The following is a 20,522-nucleotide window of genomic DNA, read 5'->3' as shown; positions in this document are numbered from 1 at the left end:
CCTACTGTGGAGGTGGCTCAGGCTCTGGCCTTAGTCCCCCACCTAACCAGTCCACCCTTGCTGAATACCTCGGCCTGAAGCGCGTCACGGTAGACCTCGGACTGTTGGGCGATTCTGGGAGCTCCGGACTGCAGGGCGACTCTCTCGGTTCCGGACTGTGGGCCGTCTCCCTCGGGTTCCGGACTGTGGGCCGTCTCCCTCGGTTCCGGACTGTGGGCCGTCTCCCTCGGTTCCGGACTGTGGGCCGTCTCCCTCGGTTCCGGACTGTGGGCCGTCTCTCTCGGTTCCGGACTGTGGACCGCCTCTCTACGGGGAACTGTCACCGGAAGCTCTGGACGAGGCACTGTTGCCGGAAGCTCCGGACGAGGCACTGTTGCCGGAAGGCCTGATGCGTGGGGCTGGCTTAGGACGTGCCAGACTAAGGACACGCACCATAGGGCTAGTACGAGGAGCAGGGACAGGACGAGCTGGACTGGGCTGACGCACTGGAAGCCTGGTGCGTGGGGCTGGTACTGTCTTCACCAGCCGGCTAGCACGCACCTCAGGACAAGTATGGAGAGCTGACTCAGGTGACATCAATTTAAGGACACGCTCCGTAGGGCGAATGTCGTGCCTAAAACACCAACACAGCAGCTCTCTCATATCTTTCTCCTCCAATTTTCCCATCAACTCCTTTACTGTCTCTGCTTCGCTCACCTCCCATTTCGCCCCGACTGGCTCTGGTTCCATCCTCGGCTCCGCCGATCTGTCCATGTGCATCACCCCATAGCACGGAGCCTGACCAATAACAGGTTGCCTACGATAAGCACGGGGAGTTGGCTTGGAGCTTAACCCTGGCCCAGCCAAACTACCCGTGTGCCTCCCCAAATTATTTTATTGGGGCTGCCTCTCAGGCTTAAATGCCACCCGTGTGTATAGAGCCTCATACCGGCGCCGCTCCGCCTTGGCTGCCTCTATCTCCTCCGGTGGGCGACGATATTCCCCAGCCTGGTGCCATGGTCCAGCCCCGTCCAGGATCTCCTCCCATGTCCAAGTTTCCATATAGTCCACATAATTCCTTTGTAGCTACTTCCCCCGCTGCTTGGTCCGTTTGTGGTGGGAGGTTCTGTAACGTTCGTCGTAGGAAGTGGACCAAGGCGCAGCGGGTTGAGTGCTCATTATAACTTTATTTAGAACACTTATCAAACGGACGACAAACAGTAATGCAGGCTACACACAGCTATGCACAAACAACCTCCCACAATTCCCATAACAAACACACCCCTATATATAGGACCTTCAATCAGAGGTAACGATAAACAGCTGCCTCCAATTGAAGGCCTAATCACAATAAACTAAACATAGAACTAAACACCCTAGATCAGACATAGAATTACACAACATAGAACCTAACCAAAAACCCCGGACTAATCTAAACAAACACCCCTCTACAAAACACATATGCCTACAAACCCCGAACCACAAAAACAAACACCCCCTGCCACGTCCTGACCAAACTATAATAACAAATAACCCCTTTACTGGTCAGGACGTGACAAACGAGAATGATGTTAATAAATGTTGTGTTAAAGGGATTTTTCATTATTTTGTCTACGACATTTTTTTTTAACTCAATGTTTTTCATTGCGTTTCAAAGTAATTACAGAAATATTTAAATCATTTTTGGATTTTTGACACATACGAGCACGCATACGCGCACACACACACACACACACACACACACACACACACACACCCCTACTTCACTGCAGAAGAAAAATGAACAGCATCCCGTGACTGACAGACACCAATGGGCTTCCATTGCTCCATTATCAGTGGAAGCTCTTATGGGGAGAGAAACAAGTGAGAGAGAGAGAGAGGGGGGGTGGAAGGATGGAAAGTGAGAGAGGGTGAACGGCACATGTTCTGAATGTTGAAACTGTAGCTGGTGTCGTGGTGCCATGGCAACGCACCTTTTACATAGCTTCAGCAGCATGTTCAGAGCAAGGTGTTGGAAGGTAATGGGAGGAGGGAGGGACAGCTGGCATGATAACATAGGATGGATTGGCACGTACGGAGATGGAGAATGGCTCTCCCTCTCTGTCTCATCTGGCTCGTCTGTACAGAGAGTAATGAAGGGTAGAGTGGGAAATGTTTCCTCTATTGTCTCTGTCAATTACAATGGTGCCTTGTCCTCATCTCTCTCCCTCTAAATCTATCTCTCTCTTGCTCTCTCTCCCTCTAAATCTCTCTCTCTCTCCCTCTAAGTATATATATATATATATATATATCCCTCTAAATCTATCTCTCTCTTGCTCTCTCTCTCCCTCTAAATCTCCCTCTCTCTCTCATTCTCTCTCTCCCTCTCTCTATATATCTTCCTCTAAATCTTTCATTCTCTCCCTCTATATCTATCTCTCCCTCTTTTTCCCTCCATCAGTTGGCCATGGCCAGAGTGAAGGAGACCGGATGAATATTAAGGACTTCCAGGTGTTTGTCAGAGACTCCCTCCAGCACATTGATCTGATGAAGGGCCGACACCCCGGCCTGCCTATCTTCATCATCGGACACTCTATGGTACGGCACATTCTGTAGTCTGCTCGCTGACCAAACACTGGGGTCACTCTGTGGTACGGTACCCTCTCTAGTATCTTCCTTGTCAAAACACTGGGGTCACTTTCATGAACTAACACTCGGACGTGATTTTTTTTGCCCCCTTACTGGCTCAGACTTTTTTTATTCTTACTAGCTCTGACTTTGCTGATAGCTACTGTATTGAGGGAAATTGTACTTACTATGCTTGTGATATGTGGTTGTCCTACCTCACTGTATTAAGATGAATGTACCAACTGTAAGTCGCTCTGGATAAGAGCGTCTGCTAAATTACTCAAATGTAAAATGTCACTATGGTACTGTACCTTCTCTAGTTTATTCCTTGTCCAAACACTGAGGCTGTATCATTGCCAGCGGCTATGGCGTTTACCTCTCAACACAGGAGAAAGAGTTCTCAGAAGTCATAGGGCCAGGGTTAGTTTGAGGCTATATCCATTACACAAACATTATACAAGGACTTCGTTCAACACACCTACACTCGGTGTGACTCAGATGACCACAGATGCTCTGACATCACAGCTCGTGCGTCTATGCTCATCGAAAACGGTGTCCTTTGAAAGTCTAGCTATGTAAATACCAACAGGGCCAAGTCAGACCTTAAAAGGGATTTAACGTATTTAGCATTACAGGCCTCATTTACCTTCCCTGCTGCTCTGCCACTGTTTGCTTGTTCTGCTGTTCTATGACTGATCTCTGCTGTAAAAGCGGCTGAATAATGGAAACCACCTATAGCCTATACGTTGAGATCCTCGTTGTGATAACGTCCTTAAGATTCTCTCATGCACCACCAGCTGTGCACAATTAGACAGCCTTCCCTCAGGTTTGACATGCAGTTCAAATAAGATGACTTTGCTTTACTAGGAGCGGAATGTAGACAATTTTACTAGAGTAAATGTTTAAACAGGACGTTTTAATGGGAAGTTATTGTAATGGAAAAACCTGTGGAGTGTGGTACGGCCTGGCATTTTACAGGCATGTGGGCCAGTTTCCCCGACACAGATTAAGCATAGTCTAAGACTAAAAGTTCTCAATGAGGAAGCTCCATTTAAAGTCGTTTTTAGTCCAGGACAAGGCGTAATCTGTGTGCAGCAAACCAGCCATGAATGTACAGTTGAAGTCAGAAGTTTACATACACTTAGGTTGGAGTCATTAAAACTGCTTTTTCAACCACTCCACAAATTTCTTGTTAGCAAACTATAGTTTTGGCAAGTTGGTTAGGACATCTACTTTGTGCATGACACAAGTCATTTTTCCAACAGTTGTTTACAGACAGATTATTTCACTTATAATTCACTGTATCACAATTCCAGTGGGTCAGAAGTTTACATACACTAAGTTGACTGTGCCTTTAAACAGCTTGGAAAATGCCAGAAAATTATGTCATGGCTTTAGAAGCTTCTGATAGGCTAATTGACATAATTTGAGTCAATTGGAGGTGTACCTTTGGATGTATTTCAAGGCCTACCTTCAAACTCAGTGCCTCTTTGCTTGACATCATGGGAAAATCAAAAGAAATCAGCCAAAAACTCAGAAAGCAATTTCCAATTTCCATCCTTGGGAGCAAATCAATCCCAGAACAACAGCAAAGGACCTTGTGAAGATGCTGGAGGAAACCGGTACAAAAGTATCTATATCCACAGTAAAATGAGTCCTATATCGACATAACCTGAAAGGCCGCTCAGCAAGGAAGAAGCCACTGCTCCAAAACGGCCATAAAAAAAGCCAGACTACGGTTTGCAACTGCAGACGGGGACAAAGATCGTACTTTTTGAAGAAATGTCCTCTGGTCTGATGAAACAAAATTAGAACTGTTTGGCCATAAACCATCGTTATGTTTGGAGGAAAAGGGGGGAGGCTTGCAAGCCGAAGAACATCATCCAAACCGTGAAGCACAGGTGTGGCAGCATCATGTTGTATGTGGATATATTGAAGCAACATCTCAAGACATCAGTCAGGAAGTTAAAGCTTGGTCGCAGATGGGTCTTCCAAATGGACAATGACACCAAGCATACTTCCAAAGTTGTGGCAAAATGGCTTAAGGACAACAAAGTCAAGGTATTGGAGTGGCCATCACAAAGCCCTGACCTCAATCCTATAGAATATTTGTGGGCAGAACTGAAAAAGCGTGTGCGAGCAAGGAGGCCTAGAAACCTGATTCAGTTACACCAGCTCTGTCAGGAGGAATGGGCCAAAATTCACCCAACTTATTGTGAGAAGCTTGTGGAAGGCTACTCAAAATGTTTGACCCAAGTTAAACAATTTAAAGGCAATGCTACCAAATACTAATTGAGTGTATGTAAACTTCTGACCCACTGGGAATGTGATGAAATAAATAAAAGCTGAAATGAATCATTCTCTCTACTATTATTCTGACATTTCACATTCTTAAAATAAAGTGGTGATCCTAACTGACCTAAGACAGGGAATTTTTACTAGGATTAAATGTCAGGAATTGTGAAACACTGAGTTTAGATGTATTTGGCTAAAGTGTATGTAAACTTCCGACTTCAACTGTATATGAAAAAGCCATGCTTAGAACCCATTAGACTGTAATGTATGAGCAGTGTCAAATTGGGCATTTCCTGTGTCAGAGGCAAATTCCACCACCACTATTATCGACATTAAAGCCCCGACGCCTGTGGTCTCAGTCAACACAAATGGCATGTTTCAGATTAGGAGAATCTTAATCCAGAAACAGGCTAGTCCAGATACATGTGGTCCCAAATAATCATTTACTGCAATACTTGCACTGGCCGCTGATGAATTTATCATGACACCAGGCGAGACCCAAATGCAGACACAGGAGGCAGATGGTTGGAGTCTTACGATATTTAATAATCCAATAGGGTAAGGCAAGAGAATGATCGTGGACAGGCAAAAGGGTCAAAACCAGTTCATAGTTCAAAAGGTACTGAAGGGCAGGCAGAAACAAGGTCAGGGCAGGCAGGATGATCAGGCAGGCAGGAAAGTAGTCCAGAGTCAGGCAGGGGTCAAAACCAGGAAGACTATCAAAAAGAGAATAGCAAAAGGAGTACGGGAAAAACACGCTGGTTGACTTGACTAACATACAAGACAAACTGGCACAGAGAGACAGGAAACACAGGGATAAATACACTGGGGAAAATAAGCGATACCCGGAGAGGGTGGAGACAATCACAAGGACAGGTGAAACAGATCAGGGCATGACAGAATTGACTGGTGACCCTCACTGACTTCACTGCCCTCACTGCACTCAACAACAAAGTCCAGTTCCTCCAAACTCCATCCCTCCTTCTCTCTTTCTGTATTTCCTGACCCATTCCTTCCTCCTTCCCCCTCTCCTCCCCTGGCTCTGTACGTCTGGCCCTCTTCCATGTCCCACTTCTTCAGTGCTAGGCCTTTATGTAATGTCAGTATGTTAGCGCCTTACATAACCACAATCAGAGTCTTCATAGTGTGAGGGGACGCAACACAATGCAAGTATTCTTTCCCTCAGTGCAAGAGGGGATGAGCTTGTGTGTGTGTTTCTGGTGGAGGCCTCTCTTGGTATAATCAATTCCTTAAAGAGCACCTCTGTTCCCCTCGCTCACCCTTCCTGCTCAACCCTCCAAAGGCCTCTCTCTCTCTCTCTCTCTTTCTCTCTCCATTCATTCTTAGCTCCTTCAGTCAGGAGCCGTTACCCCAGAAAGCCTTTCTTGGTATGGGAAGGCCGTGACCCAACATGGACCGTTTGGTGCCGATATCACTATCAAACCCTCCAATACCAGCTCAGAACTAGCAGGGAAGATTCACTAAATTCACTGCAGTTCACTCACTGTTTGACCAGTCAGTTGAATCAGGCTGAAACTAACCCTGGATGGGATTTGACAAAACAGAATAAGCATTACTCAATCAACAACTTGTTTGTGGTCTCTCGATTAGTTAGTATAGATATACATAGAGACACATTTATTCAATTAAATTGTATGGTTATCGCTATATAGATTTAGCCGTGTTTGCGATGTTCTGTGCATTTGTCTTTCATTTCATTCGCTGGTGGGAAATGTTTTTCTCAACAGCCCATCTCTTTAGAGGCTCACTCGATAGAGGCACCCACTCTCATGAATATTCAAACATCTGACAAAGAGAGGGCAGACAAACACTGTTCAAACAAATTTGCCTCCCAAAAGCCCTCCACAATTATCCGTGCCAAATTGATTGATTCTAGGAAGCCGTTGCGTAACTCCTAATTAGTTTACCCTCGCGTATTTGATTTAAAGGAGAACTCCATCCAAAAACGATCTTTTGATATTTGTTTCGTTAGTCCATTGTTTGGTTGATATAGTCCCAACATGTTTTGCGTCAGCACTCAAGTTTTCAAGATATATTACTTTCAAAATACAGAAATACAGTGAGTATACAAAACTCTTTCCGTGACACAGACTGACCAGGTGAATCCAGGTGAAAGATAGATCCTTATTGATGTCACTTGTTAAATCCACGTCAATCGGTGTAGATGAAGGGTAGGAGATGGGTTAAAGAAGGACATTTAAGGGGGGGTGCAACTCAATATTAGGAAGGTGTTCCTAGTGTTTGGTATACACAGTGTATAGCCGGTATGAGCCGTGCACTGGCTCTGGATAAGAGCGTCTGCTAAATGACTTAAATGTAAATGTTTCTGTTTTTTTCATGTTATTCAATTGTTACCATGCACCTGCAACAAAGATAGTGTAAGGGTCGACGCTGGTAGAGACAAAGATAGCTTAGATGTGTGAGTGCCTTTTGAATTGTATTTCTGTATTTTGAAAGTTATAGATCTTGAAAACGTCATTGCTGACATGCAAAACATTTTGGGATATCAGCAATGGATTAATGAAACAAATACCAAATTATAGTTTCTGGGTGGAGTTTTCCTTTAAATCACAAAAACGTCATCGTTTCTCTTCCCTTTTCTCTTCAGGGTGGAGCCATCTCAATTCTGACGGCATGTGCACGACCGAACGACTTTGCCGGCGTGGCTCTGATCGCTCCTATGGTCAGGGTGAACCCAGAGTCTGCCACGCCCTTCAAGGTGAGTTTTGCCCATAGAAATAGGCTTTACTTCCTGTCTACCCATTACCCACCTATTCTTTAACGGGGATGCCCGTTCTAGGAATTATATTTCTGGGGTTTTACCTGCACCCAGTCCCCTCACATTTAGCCTGTCACCAATGTTAACAACTCTATACCATGTTATTAATCCCTTTTCTAACCACTGACCTGAGCTGTATTAGCCCCCTACATGCCTTTGTAATCTCTGTGGTTGCTCCTCTTTGTTCTACAGGTTTTCTTGGCTAAAGTCGCAAATCACATTGTGCCCAGTCTCTCTCTGGGCTTCATTAAGTCTAAATGGATTTCACGGGACCAAACACAGGTAAATCTGGTCTATGGAATGTGTGTGTGTGTGTGTGTGTGTGTGTGTGTGTGTGTGTGTGTGTGTGTGTGTGTGTGGTGTGTGTGTGTGTGTGTGTGTGTGTGTGTGTGTGTGTGTGTGTGTGTGTGTGTGCATCCTCAGTGCGTACACACACACACACACAGCGTTTTAAAGGCTGCTCCACAATAGAGGCTTGACTGAGATCCAGATCGTCCAGCTGTCTGTTTTGAACCGGTCCGGAATTGGCGACAGAGAGAAACATTTGCTGTTTTTTTCAGCTATTTTCCTGCAATTCTGGAACTGTTTCCATGGAGCTGAGATAAAATGTTGCAGTGTGAAAACTGCACTTCCACGCATTTTGCCATGGCTATTTTTGTGTTCTTATGCTCAAACATTAATACAAAACCAATGGGGACCCCAGTCGGTGCCCCTAGGTACGTACCCTGCGTGCGCCGTCAGTAATCCAGCCATGCCAAAAATACTCCTACATTTTGTGACTTTTTGATTCTCCCTGACAGTCTAGCTTTCATTTTGGGGATTTCTAGTTGTCAAAGGTTATATTATTCAAAAATATATAGATCAATTGTATTTTCTACATTCAGTGCTTTCAGAAACTTTTCGTACCCCTTGACTTATTCTAAATTTTGTTGTGTTAAAGCCTGAATTCCAAATGGATTTTAGCAAATGTTAGTAAAATAAAATACAGAAATATCTCATTTACATAAGTATTTACACCCCTGATTCAATACATGTTATTATCACCTTGGGTAGTGATTACAGCTGTGAGTCTTTCTGGGTAAGTCTTGCACACCTGGATTGTACAATATTTGCACATTATTCTTTAAAAAATTCTTAACCTGTCTGGGAACCTGGGACGTTTGCGTCCCACCCTAGTCAACAGCCAGTGGAATCGCATCGCGCGAAATACAAATACCTCATAAATGCTATAACTTCAATTTCTCAAACATATGACTATTTTACACCTTTTATAGATACACCTCTCCTGAATCGAACCACGTTGTCCGATTTCAAAAAGGCTTTACAGCAAAAGCAAAACATTAGATTATGTTAGGAGAGTACCCTGCCAAAAATAATCACACTGCCATTTTCAAAGCAACTAGCATGCATCACAAATACCCAAAACACAGCTAAATGCAGCACTAACCTTTGACAATCTTCATCAGATGACATTCCTAGGACATCATGTTACACAATACATGCATTCTTTGTTCGATAAAGTTCATATTTATATATAAAAACAGCATTTTACATCGGCGTGTGACGTTCAGAAAATATTTTCCCTCAAATGTTTTCCCTCAAATGTGAATCAGCGCTACAATTTACAAAATTACTATTCGAAAACATTGGTCAAATATAATATTGTCATTCAAAGAATTATAGATTAACATCTCGTGAATGCAACCGCATTGCCAGATTTAAAAATAACTTTACTGGGAAATCACACTTTGCAATAAACGAGGTGCTATGCTCAGAAAAATAGGCTAGGCGATACAGGTTAGCGCCATCTTGGAGTCATCTAAAATCAAATATACTATTGTAAATATTCACTTACCTTTGATTATCTTCATCAGAAGGCACTTCCAGGAATCCCAGGTCCACAACAAATGTAGTTTTGTTCGAAAAAGTTAATAATTTATGTCCCAATAGTTCCTTCTTGTTAGCGCGTTCCGAAGGCTACTCAAAATGTACGAGGCGTGCGGGACTTGTCGTCACGAATGTGCAAAAAATATATATTTACGTTCGTTCAAACATGTAAAATGTTGTATAACATAAATCTTTAGGGCCTTTTTCAATCAGAGCTTCAATAATATTCAAGGCGGACGATTGCATTGTCTTACTAAACGTTTCGGAACGTTTAGTAAGGGCGCCCGCGTCATAGTAGTAATGGCCCTCCCTCTATGACCAACTTTCCAGGCCTCTCGTTCGGTCAGTTTTTACCAGAGAAGACTCAAACCACTTTGTAAAGACTGTTGACATCTAGTGGAAGCCTTAGGAAGTGCTAAATGAATCCTAACTCAGGGTGTGTTTCATAGGCAAAGTGTTGAAGGTGATTCCACAAATCAGATTTCCACTTCCTGCATGGAATCTTGTCAGGTTTTTGCCTGCCATATGAGTTCTGTTATACTCACAGACACCATTCAAACAGTTTTAGAAACTTTAGAGTGTTTTCTATCCAAATCTACTAATTATATGCACATTCTAGTTACTGGGCAGGAGTAGTAACCAGATTAAATCGGGTACGTTTTTTATCCGGCCGTGCAAATACTGCCCCCTAGCCCCAATAGGTTTTAATGCTCTGTCAAATTGGATGTTGACAGAGCAAGACAGCCATTTTTAAGTCTTGCCATAGATTTTCAAGCTGATTTATTAAGTCAAAACTGTAACTCGGCCACTCAGGAACATTCAATGTCTTCTTGGTAAGCAACTCCAGTGTATATTTGGCCTTGCGTTTTAGGTTGTTGTTCTACTGTAAGGTGAATTTGTCTCCCAGACTGAACCAGGTTTTTCCTCTAGAATTTTGCCTGTGCTTAGATCTATTCAGTTTATTTGTAATCCAAAAAATCTCCCTAATCCTTGGCGATGACAAGCACACCCTTAAGATGATGCAGCCACCACCATGCTTAAAAATATGAAGAGTGGTACTCAGTGATGTGTTGTGTTGGATTTTGCAGTTTTACTTTACTTTATTGCAAACTGGATGCATATTTTGGAATATTTGTATTCTGTACAGGCTTCTTTTTTTCACTCTTGTCAATTAGGTTAGTATTGTGGAGTAACTACAATGTTGTTGTTCCATCCTCAGTTTTCTACTGTCACAGCCATTAAACTCTGCAACTTTTTTAAAGTCACCATTGACCTCATGGTGAAATCACTGAGCTGTTTCCTTCCTCTCCAGAAACTGAGTAAGGAAGGTCTCCTGCATCTTTGTAGTGACTGGTTGTATTGATACACCATCCAAAGTTTAATTAGTGACTTCACCATGCTCAAAGGGATATTCAATATCTGCTTTCTGTATTTTTACCCATCTACCAATAGGTGTCCTTCTTTGCGAGGCATTGGAAAACCTCGCTGGTCTTTGTGGTGGAATCTGTGTTTGAAATTCACTGCTCGACTGAGGGACCTTTACAGATAATTAGGTTGTGTGGGGTACAGGGATGAGGTAGTCATTCAAAAATCATGTTATACACTATTATTGCACACTGAGTGATATCCATTCAACTTATGTGACTTATGCACATTTTTACTCCTGAACTTATTTAGGCTTGCGATAACAAAGGGGTTGAATACGTATTGACTTAAGACATTTCAGCTTATCATTTGTAAAAAATATTTGAAAAATAATAATTCCACTTTCACATTATGGGGTATTGTGTGTAGGCCAGTGACACAATCTCAATGTAATCTATTTTAAATTCAGGCTGTAACACAACAAAATGTGAAAAAGCAAAGGGGCGTGAATACTGCCTACTGGACGTTAAAAGATGCCTACTGGACAACTTATTTGTATTGCTTTTAAATCTTAATGAATTTTAATCTTATTAAATACTTTGTTCTAGCTAGCTATTTCTGTAGGTAGCTATCAAGTAAACACAATGATAGGCACTGTACTTTCCGTCTAGTTTTAGTCATTTAAGTTTGCACTGAAAGCCTTTTTCTATCCCGAAAATGTACTTTGAAAAAGGTCTAAAGTTTTTATTTTGGTGTGGCGCCAACAATTTAGCAGCGACACACCACCGTGAGTGTTAGATACTGTACAATGATTGTATTCAGGCCATATCTTATACAGTAGTATGCACATCATGGGTCAATATTGAGAAAGTAACCCATATGGCACTTGGCTTTCAGTGAACATCTAAGGGAAATGCTCAGTGGTCACTCAACAGTCTCTTCCTTTACCCTGCAGGTTGAAGCATATGACACTGATGAGTTGAACCATCATGGTGGAATGCGGGTGTCATTTGCCATGCAGCTGATAGGCGCGTCGGAGCGGATCGAGAGAGAAATCCCCGCCATCACCTGGCCCTTCCTGCTTCTCCATGGCGACGTCGACAAGCTGTGTGACATCGGAGGGTCCCAGATGATGTTTGACAAGGCCCCGAGCGCGGACAAGAAGATCAAGGTGGGACTAGCACCAGAGCCATATATTTCGATCAAATATATTTCGATAAATATATAGTGTGGTTAAATATATACTACCGTTCAAAAGTTTGGTTTCTCTTAGAAATGTCCTTGTTTTTGAAAGAGGCCCACTATCAGCAACCATCACTCCTGTGTTCCAATGGCACGTTGCGTTAGCTAATCCAAGTTTATCATTTTAAAAGGCTAATTGATCAGCAGAAAACCCTTTTGCAATTATGTTAGCACAGCTGAAAACTGTTGTCCTGATTTAAAGAAGCAATAAAACTGGCCTCCTTTAGACTAGTTGAGTATCTGGAGCATCAGCATTTGTGGGTTCGATGATCAATTAGCCTTTTAAAATGATCAACTTGGATTAGCTAACACAACGTGCCATTGGAACACAGGAGTGATGGTTGCTGATAATGGGCCTCTGTACGCCTATGTAGATATTCCATTAAAAAAATCTGCCGTTTCTAGCTACAATAGTCATTTACAACATTAACAATGTCTACACTGTATTTCTGATCAATTTGATGTTATTTTAATGGACAAAAAATATTTTCTTTCAAAAACAAGGACATTTCATGTTAGGATGAAACAGTCAGAGGTCACCAAGCGCAACATAGCTTCAGCGTGTAAATCAGCTAGAAAGATGTGTCGGCATCGATTAATTGTCTCTGGCCCCCTCCCAGTTAGGGGGAGTGATGAGCTCTACAGCAGAGTCTCTCAACTCAATCGCTGGTTGAAAACTGTTTTCTGCCCCTCCCAAAAGATAGAATTTGTAGATAATTGGCCCTCTTTCTGGGACTCACCCACAAACAGGACCAAGCCTGGCCTGTTGAGGAGTGACGGACTCCATCCTAGCTGGAGGGGTGCTCTCATCTTATCTACGAACATAGACAGGGCTCTAACTCCTCTAGCTCCACAATGAAATAGGGTGCAGGCCAGGCAGCAGGCTGTTAGCCAGCCTGCCAGCTTAGTGGAGTCTGCCACTAGCACAGTCAGTGTAGTCAGCTCAGCTTCCCCCATTGAGACCGTGTCTGTGCCTCGATCTAGGTTGGGCAAAATTAAAAATGGCGGTGTTTGCTTTAGCAATCTCACTAGTATAAAGACCTCCTCCATTCCTGCCATTATTGAAAGAGATTGTGATACCTCACATCTCAAAATTGGGTTACTTAATGTTAGATCCCTCACTTCCAAGGCAGTTATAGTCAATGAACTAATCACTGATAATAATCTTGATGTGATTGGCCTGACTGAAACATGGCTTAAGCCTGATGAATTTACTGTGTTAAATGAGGCCTCACCCCCAGGTTACATTAGTGACCATACCCCCCGTGCATCCGGCAAAGGCGGAGGTGTTGCTAACATTTACGATAGCAAATTTCAATTTACAAAAAAAAAAACAACAATGACGTTTTCGTCTTTTGAGCTTCTAGTCATGAAATCTATGCAGCCTACTCACTCACTTTTTATAGCTACTGTTTATAGGCCTCCTGGGCCATATGCAGTGTTCCTCACTGAGTTCCCTGAATTCCTATCGGATCTTGTAGTCATAGCAGATAATATTCTAATTTTTGGTGACTTTAACATTCACATGGAAAAGTCCACAGACCCACTCCAAAAGGCTTTCGGAGCCATCATCGACTCAGTGGGTTTTGTCCAACATGTCTCTGGACCTACTCACTGCCACAGTCATACTCTGGACCTAGTTTTGTCCCATGGAATAAATGTTGTGGATCTAAATGTTTTTCCTCATAATCCTGGACTATCGGACCACCATTTTATTACGTTTGCAATTGCAACAAATAATCTGCTCAGACCCCAACCAAGGAGCATTAAAAGTCGTGCTATAAATTCTCAGACAACCCAAAGATTCCTTGATGCCCTTCCAGACTGCCTCTGCCTACCCAAGGACGTCAGAGGACAAAAATCAGTTAACCACCTAACCGAGGAACTCAATTTAACCTTGCGCAATACCCTAGATGCAGTTGCACCCCTAAAAACTAAAAACATCTGTCATAAGAAACTAGCTCCCTGGTATACAGAAAATACACGAGCTCTGAAGCAAGCTTCCAGAAAATTGGAACGGAAATGGCGCCACACCAAACTGGAAGTCTTCCGACTAGCTTGGAAAGACAGTACCGTGCAGTATCGAAGAGCCCTTACTGCTGCTCGATCATCCTATTTTTCCAACTTAATTGAGGAAAATAAGAACAATCCGAAATTTCTTTTTGATACTGTCGCAAAGCTAACTAAAAAGCAGCCTTCGCAAATGGAGGATGGCTTTCACTTCAGCAGTAATAAATTTATGAACTTCTTTGAGGAAAAGATCATGATCATTAGAAAGCAAATTACAGACTCCTCTTTAAATCTGGGTATTCCTCCAAAGCTCCATTGTCCTGAGTCTGCACAACTCTGCCAGGACCTAGGATCAAGGGAGATACTAAAGTGTTTTAGTACTATATCTCTTGACGCAATGATGAAAATAATCATGGCCTCCAAACCCTCAAGCTGCATACTGGACCCTATTCCAACTAAACTACTGAAAGAGCTGCTTCCTGTGCTTGGCCCTCCTATGTTGAACATAATAAACGGCTCTCTATCCACCGGATGTGTACCAAGCTCACTAAAAGTGGCAGTAATAAAGCCTCTCTTGAAAAAGCCGAATCTTGATCCAGAAATTATAAAAAACTATCGGCCTATATCGAATCTTCCATTCCTCTCCAAAATTTTAGAAAAAGCTGTTGCACAGCAACTGACTGCCTTCCTGAAGACAAACAATGTATACGAAACGCTTCAGTCTGGTTTTAGACCCCATCATAGCACTGAGACTGCACTTGTGAAGGTGGTAAATGACCTTTTAATGACGTCAGACCGAGGCTCTGCATCTGTCCTCGTGCTCCTAGATCTTAGTGCCGCTTTTGATACCATCGATCACCACATTCTTTTGGAGAGATTGGAAACCCAAATTGGTCTACATGGACAAGTTCTGGCCTGGTTTAGATCTTATCTGTCGGAAAGATATCAGTTTGTCTCTGTGAATGGTTTGTCCTCTGACAAATCAATTGTAAATTTCGGTGTTCCTCAAGGTTCCGTTTTAGGACCACTATTGTTTTCACTATATATTTTACCTCTTGGGGATGTCATTCGAAAACATAATGTTAAATTTCACTGCTATGCAGACGACACACAGCTGTACATTTCAATGAAACATGGTGAAGCCCCAAAATTGCCCTCGCTAGAAGCCTGTGTTTCAGACATAAAGAAGTGGATGGCTGCAAACTTTCTACTTTTAAACTCGGACAAAACAGAGATGCTTGTTCTAGGTCCCAAGAAACAAAGAGATCTTCTGTTGAATCTGACAATTAATCTGGATGGTTGTACAGTCGTCTCAAATAAAACTGTGAAGGACCTCGGCGTTACTCTGGACCCTGATCTCTCTTTTGAAGAACATATCAAGACTGTTTCAAGGACAGCTTTTTTCCATCTACGTAACATTGCAAAAATCAGAAATTTTCTGTCCAAAAATGACGCAGAAAAATTAATCCATGCTTTTGTTACTTCTAGGCTGGACTACTGCAATGCTCTACTTTCCGGCTACCCGGATAAAGCACTAAATAAACTTCAGTTAGTGCTAAATACGGCTGCTAGAATCCTGACTAGAACCAAAAAATTTGATCATATTACTCCAGTGTTAGCCTCCCTACACTGGCTTCCTGTTAAGGCAAGGGCTGATTTCAAGGTTTTACTGCTAACCTACAAAGCATTACATGGGCTTGCTCCTACCTATCTTTCCGATTTGGTCCTGCCGTACATACCTACACGTACGCTACGGTCACAAGACGCAGGCCTCCTAATTGTCCCTAGAATTTCTAAGCAAACGGCTGGAGGTAGGGCTTTCTCCTATAGAGCTCCATTTTTATGGAATGGTCTGCCTACCAATGTGAGAGACGCAGACTCAGTCTCAACCTTTAAGTCTTTACTGAAGACTTATCTCTTCAGTAGGTCCTATGATTAAGTATAGTCTGGCCCAGGAGTGTGAAGGTGAACGGAAAGGCTGGAGCAACGAACCGCCCTTGCTGTCTCTGCCTTGCCGGTTCCCCTCTTTCCACTGGGATTCTCTGCCTCTAACCCTTTTACAGAGGCTGAGTCACTGGCCTACTGGTGTTCTTCCATGCCGTCCATGGGAGGGGTGCGTCACTTGAGTGGGTTGAGTCACTGACGTGGTCTTCCTGTCTGGGTTGGCGCCCCCCCCCCCCCCCTTGGGTTGTGCCATGGCGGAGATCGTTGTGGGCTATACTCGGCCTTGTCTTAGGACGGTAAGTTGGTGGTTGGAGACATCCCTCTAGTGGTGTGGGGGCTGTGCTTTGGCAAAGTGGGTGGGGTTATATCCTGCCTGTTTGGCCCTGTCCGGGGGTATCATCGGATGGGGCCACAGTGTCTTCTGATCCCTCCTGTCTCAGCCTCCAGTATTTATGCTGCAGTAGTTTATGTGTCGGGGGGCTAGGGTCAGTCTGTTACATCTGGAGTATTTCTCTTGTCTTATCCGGTGTCCTGTGTGTATTTAAATATGCTCTCTCTAATTCTCTCTTTCTCTCTTTCTGTCTTTCTCTCGGAGGACCTGAGCCCTAGGACCATGCCTCAGGACTACCTGGTATGATGACTCCTTGCTGTCCCCAGTCCACCTGGCCGTGCTGCTGCTCCAGTTTCAACTGTTCTGCCTGCGGCTATGGAACCCTGACCTGTTCACCGGACGTGCTTGTTGCACCCTCGACAACTACTATGATTATTATTATTTGACCATGCTGGTCATTTATGAACATTTTAACATTTTGACCATGTTCTGTTTTAATATCCACCCTGCACAGCCAGAAGAGGACTGGCCACCCCTCATAGCCTGGTTCCTCTCTAGGTTTCTTCCTAGGTTTTTGGCCTTTCTAGGGAGTTTTTCCTAGGGAGTTTTTCCTAGCCACCGTGCTTCTTTCACATGCTTTGCTTGCTGTTTGGGGTTTTAGGCTGGGTTTCTGTACAGCACTTTGAGAATATCAGCTGATGTACGAAGGGCTATATAAAAATAAATTTGATTTGAAATTTGATTTCTGAGTGACCCCAAACTTTTGAACGGTAGTGTATGTCTCTGACTAGCACTGCACAGGCCAAAACAGACATGTCGACAGACCTGAATAGCTCAGACACTGAGTCATACAAACTGATATAGACAAGCCAGTATATTTAGAATGGACACCATCTTATCTGCTCTTGAACTTCTCTATTTTTCTTGTCTTTCTCTATTTGTTTAACTGGCTGTTCGAAGTCCATACATCATCATCACTTGTCACACTAAAGAGAGAGGGGGAACAGAGAGGGTGAGAAATAGGGAACACAGAGCGGTAACAGATAGAGCTAATCGTGTGTTCTCTCTCTCTTTCAGGTGTATGACGGAGCATACCATGCCCTGCACCATGAACTCCCAGAGACTGCGGCGTCAGTGCTCAAGGAAGTCACCGGCTGGATCTCCGAGCGTCTCCCTGCGTCTCCTTCTCAGGGGTCTTAGTCTCCTCTTCTTCTGCACCCCCCCCATCCCAACCAACCCCGCCCTCCATGCTGTATTACCACTGTATGAACCTCAAACCTTTCTACATTTGTACTGACCATTTGCAATACTAATGCCAACTTGTCAGTAATCTTTGGACCCCTAGGGCCATTGTACGGAAGTTCTGATTTCCTAGGCTCTATATTAGGGACAACAGCTGTGCCCCAGATGCCAGGCGGCAGGTCATAGTACATATATCAGCCATGTCTCTCTGTACTGAGTTCAAAGAGAGCCATGCTGAGAGCTGGGCCAAGCGCAATTCACAGAGGCATTTTTGTCATTTGTAACCACGGTGATCACCAGGCCGACAGAAACGTGTTGAATTCCCCCCATGCTGCGGTGCTCCCTTTTGTGTGTTGCCGTGGAGACAACTGGCCTTTGTTCTCCCCTCCATATCTCAGATCTTCTGTTCATAGAGTCAAACATCTTGGACTCGTTTGAATGCCCCAGACTGCTGCCCCCAATGGTTATTTGTCAGAACTGCAGGGTTTAGGTGGCTGCAGCCCAAGACAGAGAAGCTGCCCGTTACCATGGCAGCATCTCAGAAAAAAAGGTTGAATCCATTGGAGCGCCACTGTAAAACGAGGCATGCTGTGACCCATTATACAGTAGATGCTGTGTACAGACAAAGGCATCACTTCGCTGCATGTTGTCTCTGCATTTATGAAGATGACAGGGCCTTAGTGTACCACCCGCAACATCAACATTTATGGGTGTTCCCCATAGTCTGCATTGGACTAATACAGATTATAATGTATTGTTATGAGTGGAAAGCCCACCTATCTTGTTACATTTATGATTGATGGCTTACTGGCCAATCGGATGAAAGCTCTCTTCTTATATTGTTTGCACGCTGGTTTGAGCGTCAGATTGACTTGACAGATGGCCCCGGCATGGAACACATAGATATTGTGCTGGAGCTAGTCCGTCTTTGTGTGGTTAACAAACTGTCAATAAACAGCAGAAAGAGAGAAGGTCGTGGTTTCCTTCTTCCCACGCCAACATCAACCAACGAGGAGCTGACAGAAATAAGACGGGGCTTATCAGGTATGGTACAGTAGCTGGCTAAGCTAACTCTGGTGACGTTAACTGTGAAGTTAACTTACTGAAGAGGCTAGCTGGTCAACTCTAAGGAGCCAACACAACACTGTTGTCGGAAGTGCTTCATTTCATACTTTTGTTTTATTTTATACTTTTATTTAAAGGTCCCGAATAGTGAAAATCATGTTTTTCATCAAATATTCAGATGAAACCAGTTCATAGTAGGTTGACCCAAGTATGATAAATGACTATCTGGTACATTGACAAAGTTGATCATAGAGTTACTGGTCCCCTCCCCCCATGTCAAACGCTTGGATTCAGGAGGCAGGCGGTACTTCCGGCTTTATGCAACATCACGTAAAGCCAGACATTTTATACACCAATCTTAACTAATTTAAATATGTAAATACGCCTTAAAACCGTCATCACATGTGCATATCATACAGCTTTGTTTACAAACCGTAAGATAGCTTCAAGCAGAACGTGAAAGTGAGTCAGACTCGAGTCACAAATATGACTTGCAACTCGACTTTGACTTTAACACCAATGACTCGTGACTTAACTTGGCCTTGAGCCTTTTGACTCGAACTGACATGATACCCTCCCCAAGCCCAAATGTTAAAAATGATGCTATTAAAAAAGTGTGCAGCGCATCAACTCTCTTTAAGAAGTTCAGATTACAGTTTGAATCGGACAGCAGTCAATCAAATTGTGGCAGCTGAGAAAAGGTTACGTGTGGCAGTGCAGAGGAATGTCGGTGGGTGAATTCAGTCGGAGCCTTTGGAAAGATTATACCCAAAATTATTATTTCGGATATATAGACTACGCTGTAGTCAACAAAAAACGGATTGCAACTTGCAAAACATGCGGGAAGAAAATTACAGACGGAGGAGCAACAACTTCCAACTTTGTTCGACATTTGAAGCTGCACAAAGAACGGTAAGTTGTGGCTAATATAGCCGACAGCTATATATAACTTTGCTTATGTAGCATGTAGGCTAACGTAACATTAAATCAATGAACCTCCACACAGTCAGTCAGTGCGGGAACGGGATCATTGCACCCAATATTGAGCTACAAATGGCTAGGAAGTTGGTAGCCTAAATCCTGCCTGATGTTACTGCTGTTCCTGAAACCATTGACATACGTTAGCCTACTGTAACCACACACAGAGAGGGTGTGTGTGTGTGTGTGTGTGTGTGTGTGTGTGTGTGTGTGTTGGGCGATTGTGTACAAGCCTACATCGCCCGATTGCAATCCTCGATAGTCGATCGCTATGGGGGGAGACCAAGACGCAGCGTGGAGAGTGCTCATTTTCAATGTTTTAATGATGACACTTGACAAAATAACAAAAAACAACCTACACAGTCCCGTCAGGTACAAAGACTATAACGGAAAACAACTACCCACAACCCCAAAGGAAAAACAGGTTGCCTAAGTATGGCTTCCAATCAGAGACAACGAAAGACACCTGCCTCTGATTGGAAACCATACCCGGCCGAACATGAAAACCAACACATAGAAAATGATAACTAGAACAAACCCACATAGAAACAGAAAACCCAAAATACCTACAAAACAAACTCCCCCTGCCACGCCCTGACCACTCTACTATGGCAAATGACCTCTTTCACTGGTCAGGACGTGACAACCAATGTATTTCCATGGAAATATGTTTATTTGGAAAGTAATAAATCTATATATTTTTTAAAGCATTCATGATTTACGTAAATGTAATATACTAACTATTACTCTTGTTAAAAATATGAAATGGTATTACAT

General features: G+C 43.4%; 1 protein-coding gene across 1 annotated transcript in view; it reads left to right on the top strand.

The window, feature by feature from the left end:
- Positions 1 to 18,670, top strand: part of mgll (monoglyceride lipase) — a 31,824-nt gene extending 13,154 nt beyond the window's left edge. The window contains exons 4-8 of the mRNA NM_001140001.1: positions 2,420 to 2,556; positions 7,511 to 7,621; positions 7,874 to 7,963; positions 11,889 to 12,104; positions 17,538 to 18,670. Of these exons, the coding sequence (NP_001133473.1) occupies positions 2,420 to 2,556; positions 7,511 to 7,621; positions 7,874 to 7,963; positions 11,889 to 12,104; positions 17,538 to 17,660 (677 nt within the window). The 3' untranslated portion in view covers positions 17,661 to 18,670. The remainder of the gene's footprint in view (positions 1 to 2,419; positions 2,557 to 7,510; positions 7,622 to 7,873; positions 7,964 to 11,888; positions 12,105 to 17,537) is intronic.
- The last annotated feature ends 1,852 nt before the right edge of the window (positions 18,671 to 20,522 follow it).

This window comes from Salmo salar, chromosome 15 (assembly GCF_965601325.2).
Source record: "Salmo salar chromosome 15, fSalSal1, whole genome shotgun sequence".
NCBI classification, from domain to species: Eukaryota; Metazoa; Chordata; class Actinopteri; order Salmoniformes; family Salmonidae; genus Salmo; species Salmo salar.
This window is presented reverse-complemented; position numbering and strand designations above follow the sequence as displayed.